Genomic DNA, 7,501 nt, shown 5'->3' on the forward strand with positions numbered 1-7,501 from the left:
AACTTGAGAATAATGTAGCCGAGTGTCAGACATAGGGCATCGATTAAAGCTCTTAGAGTAGGCCTACATTGTTTGCTTTGATTGTTTAATCAAGAATGGTCAGTGTTTCCATATGATTTCCAGCAAGATAAGACCTTTTAAAAGCTACTTGGTGTGACTCAACTGCCAAACTGTGTCCCAGAAATCCTTAAATGCGACACCTAATTGCTTTCATACTTTGCTATTTGAGTACTTGAAGAGCGTCGTCCAGGCCCAGACAATAACATTAGCATGATGACACACAACACCAACATAGAAATATGCTTTTTCTTAGGTCGTTTAATATTCTGGAAAACGTGTCGTGTGAAGGTTTTTCTTTCTCATATGGCGATGAGCATCCTGGTATCCAGGATGATTGGTATCCACTTCCCCCAGCTCTGTCCCTTGGTAATTTGTTGCTGTCTAGTCTACAGAATGCCCAAGTGCATTTCAGTGAGTTTTGCTTAAGGCACAACCTAAGTCAATTTATTAAATATAGTTCGCTCTCTGGATGAAAACCAAGCTTGTAAATAGATAAGTGTCTTCTTTCAATATTACTTTTCTTATTGATAAAATTATCCTCCCCCAGGCATTTTTTAGTTATTTTTTATTTAACGGAGTATGGCAACTAGGCTCTGCCCAATAATGATGACCATGTAGGTCAAGTCTCAGCCAGTCAAATTTTGATCATACACATTAAATGTAATCAAATAAGAAAAACACAACTGTGATAAAATAAATAAATAAATAAAAAACACAAAGTACGGTGCAACAACAGTATAATAACAACAAAAACAACATCAACATCATCAACAACAACAACATCAACAACCACTACAACAACAATAGTATTATTATTATTCATATTATTATTAATAATAATATTGATAATAATAATAAAAAAAAATAATCCTATAACTTCTATCCGTTTTTGCAAAACGTGCAGGCTGCAGCTGGACGCCTCTCAAACGTGTCCTTCCTTAAGGAAGTATTTTGTAGTATTTTTGGTCAAATATATTTAAATGTATAGGCCTATGCTTTGTGGACTATGAGTATAGTACACGATCTATGTTTGGCGGCGCAGTGAACTGTGGCTGAAAATCTACCTTCAACTTGACGCTTCGAAAGTAGCCGGCTCGCCTTTAATCCATATGACTCGTTCTGCTCTTAATATTAAGAAAGTCAGCGATTTCAAAATTTCAAGCAGGCACTGCTCTCAGTATTTTCTTTTTTTTTTTGTTCAAATGCTGTTCAGAAGTGGGTGAGATTAGAAGACTCTCAGTGATGATCAAAGATGCAACTGGTGTGTGCCACTTTACGCAAAGGTTTGAAGTCTGGAAACGAGAGTGATCACTTAGAAGTCTGACGCTGCCTCCGCGTGCCCCACTCATTACTCTAAGCAGCTGGCTTAATTAAAGACTATAGCCGCGAATCCATCAAGTGGTCGATGTCCAATAAGCAGCGCTAGCCCTCGGGTGCAGGGGATGAGAGGTCTAGATAGTAAAAGGGGGTCTACGCAAACCTACGAGACTTTTTAGCACAAAAAAACACAAGCGCCAGAAAGACTCCTCGTAATTCCAGCCTGCACGGCTGTTTGTGTACCCCCCCTGCCGACTAATAAGGACTTGTCTTACCGGCATCTTGCGAAGAGGTTTCACAACAAGCAAAACTTGAGGTTGTTTGTCTCCTGTAAAAACACGTTTCCTGGTCGATAGGTGGTTCACTCTAGCGACCCATTTCTAGAGCCGCCGGTGGTGTTTATTTAAACGGAAAACAACACATTATAGACCCTTGTTTTCAGGTTGAGGCTTATGCTACAGTTCCTTACGGTGAGAACCCGCAAAAGGCTGTACCCTTGGTAATGACATACTCTCGACGTGCCTAGTTAATAATGCATAAGGCATGAAAAGGCGTTAATGCAGTTAAAACTATCAATCAATTACGCATCCATAAGCGATACGAGCTGTAAATGCTGAAATACATTATGCGAATCATATATGGTTTGCTATGGTAATACAATTGGAACAGAATGGATTCTATACACACAATTCTGACAGCATGTTACTGAAGCCCATGTTGTTTATTTAATATGCTAATACAGGCGGCACACGACGTGGATTCAAAACAAGAAGGAGTATGCATAACCGTGTGGAGAGTGCTGGTTTCCTGGTTATGGACATGGATAGTGTAGGGGCTGGCCCACAAGTGGACACGGCATGTGGAGTAGCCGTAGGGGCGCATACAGCACTGCGCTCTGGCGCCACCCTCACCTCTAGTACGGCATCACTGCTTTGGAGCTCTGCGCTGTTTGGCCGCTTCAAGTGTCAATCAAAGAAGCAGGCAAAAAATCCATTATAGACGGAAAAACGGAGCTATATTTCTATCGGTAGGCGGGAGAGAAATGAAGGGAACAATCAGTCAGCCGGGCCAGGGAGCCACCTCAAAGCATATCGGGTTTCTTTGAATGACAGCGTAACCATGGCAAATAATTTGACTAAAACTATTGTCTTATCCTCACCATCCCCGGGTCAGATAACCAACCAATCACAGTTCACATAATCGCTTTTCTTGCCAGCTTAGAATAATATTATTAAAACAAGCGAGCGAGCTTGGACTTCGGGAGAGCGTTATGCTGAAAGGACACAGAAAAGGGGGCGAACGGCTCTTGAAGGAGTAAAACTTTCTCTCGAAACTATTTGATGGATATTCGGTGTTTACATTTCTAAACGGGGCAGAAGAGCGCTTTCCCTCTCGCTCCGCGTTGGATTGTATCCTCGTCATTTGGAGACGCTTCTGTACTGAAGTTTTTGCCGTTCATGGACTTGGGGTGTCTGCGCTCTACTGCTCCAGCACTAGCTCAGAAGAAGACATAGAAGTGGAAAGCTACGCGTTTCTCCAGCCGAAATCATGTCAATGCTCCCAACCTTTGGTTTTACGCAAGAGCAAGTGGCGTGCGTTTGCGAGGTTTTGCAACAAGGTGGTAACATCGAGCGGCTCGGGCGCTTTCTTTGGTCCCTGCCGGCGTGCGAACACCTCCACAAAAACGAAAGCGTCCTGAAAGCGAAGGCGGTAGTCGCCTTCCATCGGGGAAACTTCAGGGAGCTCTACAAAATCCTCGAGAGCCACCAGTTCTCGCCACACAACCACCCGAAGCTGCAGCAGCTGTGGCTCAAGGCGCACTACATTGAAGCAGAGAAGCTCCGGGGCCGCCCTCTCGGGGCAGTGGGGAAGTACCGTGTCCGCAGAAAGTTCCCCCTGCCCCGGTCGATCTGGGACGGTGAGGAGACCAGCTACTGCTTCAAAGAGAAGAGCCGGAGCGTACTTAGGGAGTGGTATACCCACAATCCGTACCCTTCCCCGCGGGAGAAGAGGGAGTTGGCCGAGGCTACCGGGCTGACCACCACACAAGTCAGCAACTGGTTCAAAAACAGACGACAAAGAGACCGTGCGGCAGAGGCCAAGGAGAGGTACGAGTGAGTGGATGTTTACTCAAGTACCCCACAATACACTAAAAACCTCAATACCGTGGAAGCATTCGGATTTAACTGCACTGTTTTCTAAAACACGACGCAAATGTTTGGGTGAGCTGTAAGATCGTCCAGGCTGAACATTTTAAGACATCAGCTTAAGTCTTCAGTATTAAGTTCGTGCGCTCCGATTGCGGGGTTCCCTCTACCCATTTCGTATCTATGGAACGGTGTTAATCCCATTTTAAAATCTGAATTAACCTTCACGTTGACACGCGAAAAATCTCTCCATGTGTTTATGGATAATATATTTAACTATTTGTGGTCTGTATATATTATTTACAATGACATAGTTGTTTATACACAGCAAAGCTACCCAAAAGGCCTATCTATATGGTTGTACTGAGCATTAATTATTTGTGCTGGTCTTATTCAGAGAATTTTCACGCCTTTTATTTTTTTTTAATTATTAAAACAGGACATTAAAAAAAAACATATGCCTACATATTTTAGACAACTTAGAATATTAAGGTGTACTTTCCCCCAACTTTATGTGCACGTTGGCCATGTATTTGTGTTTTGTGGGATTTATGGGGTCTGTGTGAGCATTTAAAGGTTGGCGTTTTGGAGTGAACAGAAAGATCTGTGCTGTCAGGTGTTCGGGGAGACGGTGTCTGGTTTCACCCGCCGGCGAGTGACTCGAGCTGAAACCGCAGCATAAATCATTGAATCCACTCTTTAAAAGTATGTGTAACTGCGAATTAAAACGTAATTGAGCTTTAATACATGACTTCAGTGAGCACAAAGAACAGCTTTTGGATCATTATGAACCTTTCATCTTGTGTAAACACTGATGCGGCTGTACTGTTAAACTCGCTAGTCGAAAATCCCAGGTCAAATTCTTTAAATAGTTAACGAAATGCGACCTTATTCTACTGGGCAAGGTCTTACCAATAGCTGGCATTATTGGGAGCCCATTGATATCTAAAGGTGAAGTTGGCGTTAATGTCTGTACACACACACACACACACACACACACACACACACACACACACACACACACACACACACACACACACACACACACACACACACACACACACACACACACACACAGGACTCACTCACTCTCACACAACTTAAAGAAGAGAATGCTGCATGCTGAATGCATGCATGCTGAATACCTGAATGTCTGAAGTCTGCAGACATAGTTTTAACAATGAGAAAGCTGTCACAAAAATGCAATAAAGCTGACTAATAATACTAAAATATTATTATTATTATTTCATAACTAATAATTTACTATCTTTGTACTAATGTACTATCTTTGTAGGCTACTATAGGCCTACTGTACTGTAAGATTTGCACCATCAACAAATCTTTTCTATTTACATGTCATAAATTATCATGTCATAATTATCGTTGTGATTAATATGGCAATTATTACTAGCTGACATTGTAGTGATATGGTGTCCAATTTGTTATTAATAGGCCTATTGATTTAGGGATTGTCTCAACATAGTTCAGTCAACATTAGGCCTATTTAATTCAATTAATCGACATGAAGAAAAATAAATAGTTATTTGGACTCTAATCGCAAAGGAGAAGCTGGTAAAATAAGGAGGATCAGTAGTCGAGCACATGTAGGCTAAAACAAACTGGTTTAGGTCACTGGTTCCGTGTGAAAGTAGACTAAAGTTTTTAAGTACACCACTGATGTGAGCGCAAAAGGGGGGATAGAGCTGTATGTGCACAGACACATCATACAGTCCTGCAGGCATCACCTGTAAGATTAGCCTACATGTGGCCATAGACTGATTGTACACAGTGTCAGTTTCATTGTTTCACACGTTTGTTTACCAATGTCCTAAATATGACTTGCTTGTGGAAAGCTTGGGCTTGGTCGTGTCCCGGCTAAATCTGCCCCCTTCTTCCTTGCAGGGAAAACAACGAGAACTCAAATACGAACAGCCATAACCCGCTCTCGTCTTCGATGAACGGAAATAAAACGATACTGGGCAGTTCGGACGACGACAAAACGCCTTCGGGGACCCCGGATCACACCTCGTCGAGTCCAGCTTTGCTCCTGACGTCGAACTCGGGATTGCAGTCGCTGCACGGATTGGCCCCGCCGCCTGGCCCGAGTGCTATCCCGGTACCGAGTGTGGATTCCGTACACCATCATCACTCTCTGCACGAGACCATACTGAACCCTATGTCGTCCAACCTGGTCGACCTTGGCTCCTAAAGGGACTTTGTTTATTTTTGAAGGGACACCATGTGTGCGTATGGACGATTCTCAGAGAACAATAAAACGAACGGAAGAAGTAAAATCGCGAGAGATGACAACACAACAAGGCCGGACACTTTATCACTATGAGCTGATGGAAACGGAGCAGACAGAAAGCTTTTTTGGGGGGAAGTTTATGGTCGACCTGGAGAGAGCACACGTGGTAGGAGACTGAAGGTATTTGCTAGAATGTAACAGCATGGTAAAAAGAAATGCAATACAATAAAATGTCTTAATTCTTGTTATTATCATGGTTATTATTTTAGAGCCGAGCTTTCGAAAGATACGTGAAATCTATGGGGGTTATGACCCGAGACAATGCACACTTTAGGATCTCTCCCGAAGGCCATTATCAGTTATGATTTTGTATGGAGTACAGTGTTCTTGAAATGCTAAGAGTCTTCTGGACATACATTGAGAACACTATATCTAATTTTCTCTTGTATTTTACGTTGGAGAGCGACTGCATGTAAACCTTGCGATTAATAAATGAATTCGACCCGTCAATAGTTTCATATACCCTTTACAATAAAAACGTATTTAATGAATTGCTTTCGCGGAGGGGGTGTTTATTTGACTTTTGTGCATGTGAAATTGTGCTTGGTAAAGAAACAGTGACGAAGTATCCACACAGTTTGGCCTACCGTCATCACAGACCTGTCACGGCAATTCGCCCTCAACTTCCCTAAAGTTCTCTATGCCTGACTAAAAAGGCTCTGTTTTACGCGGTTCTCTAGGCTATATGTCCTAGTGTAGGTTACGATCCTCTTTTTGTTTAAATTGACGTGAATTAGCAGATGTTAGTTTACAAGTAGCCTAGCCGGTTACTTCAGAAAGCCTGGCACATATCCACTGCAAAGGCTACTTAGGCGCGGCATAGCTCTCAAAATGAAATCTGCAATGAGGCAGAACGCCTTGACCTCAATGTCAAAGAAACCCACAGACGACGAACAAATATAAGGGACAATCTCTCAATTATCTAGAAAATGTAGAATTCTACAGCGATTTATTACGGTTTTGCTTCCTGCTTCTCTGAATGTCTGATTTGCTACTGTAACGCTAGCCTACACATTCTCGAGGTTCTCACATTTAAAAGACTGTCGAGTGAAGGGGCATGACAGGCATAAGCCCTGTCGGCATTGAGGTTTATATTTTAGAAGCAGAAGCATTCGCTTCTTCTTTAGGCTACCATACGTTGTTTTTACCAACCAAACCATTAACAACACGTTTATGAATTCTGTTACAAATCTAGAACCTGGTGGATTCACTAAACATTGTGCAATTGTTGTAGACCTATCTTTGTATTTAGCCATACATAGGCCAAGGCAGTTTAGGCTAGACGTTTTACTCATGCAAGTTTTTATTTCTTTTGTCAAGAGAAATTATTCGAACATCTGGCTATTATCAAAGAGCTATGGATTATATTGAATTTAATATTTGGTCTTAAACTGATATAATTAGGAAGTAAAATGAAAGGGGAATAGAATGTGCGTGTGTGCGTATGCACGTGCGTACGTGCGTGTGTGTGTGTGTGTGTGTGTGTGTGTGTGTGTGAGAGAGAGATCTTCTAAACTAGGCCCACTGACGCGTGTTGAAAGACAGCACTTTGTTTGAACAGCTTCAAATTAACCCTTGTACACTACTACCGCCATCCCACACACACACACACACACACACACACACACACACACACGTAGAGCTTACCCATAGGCCTGCACACATGGGT

General features: G+C 42.5%; 1 protein-coding gene across 2 annotated transcripts; it reads left to right on the forward strand.

Moving 5' to 3' along the window:
- Window positions 1–2,480: 2,480 nt before the first annotated feature.
- six2a (SIX homeobox 2a) lies at window positions 2,481–6,306 on the forward strand. 2 transcript variants are annotated; one of them, XM_062519491.1, is made up of 2 exons: window positions 2,481–3,491; window positions 5,427–6,306. In XM_062519491.1, exons 1-2 carry the CDS (start codon window positions 2,926–2,928, stop codon window positions 5,731–5,733), a joined length of 873 nt encoding a protein of 290 aa, XP_062375475.1. In that variant the 5' UTR covers window positions 2,481–2,925; the 3' UTR covers window positions 5,734–6,306. The 2 variants fall into 2 exon arrangements, with proteins under 2 accessions (XP_062375475.1, XP_062375476.1); XM_062519492.1 differs by having other exon boundaries at window positions 2,488–3,485.
- Window positions 6,307–7,501: the final 1,195 nt, after the last annotated feature.

This window comes from Sardina pilchardus, chromosome 18, assembly GCF_963854185.1.
Source record: "Sardina pilchardus chromosome 18, fSarPil1.1, whole genome shotgun sequence".
In the NCBI taxonomy this organism is placed as follows: domain Eukaryota; kingdom Metazoa; phylum Chordata; class Actinopteri; order Clupeiformes; family Clupeidae; genus Sardina; species Sardina pilchardus.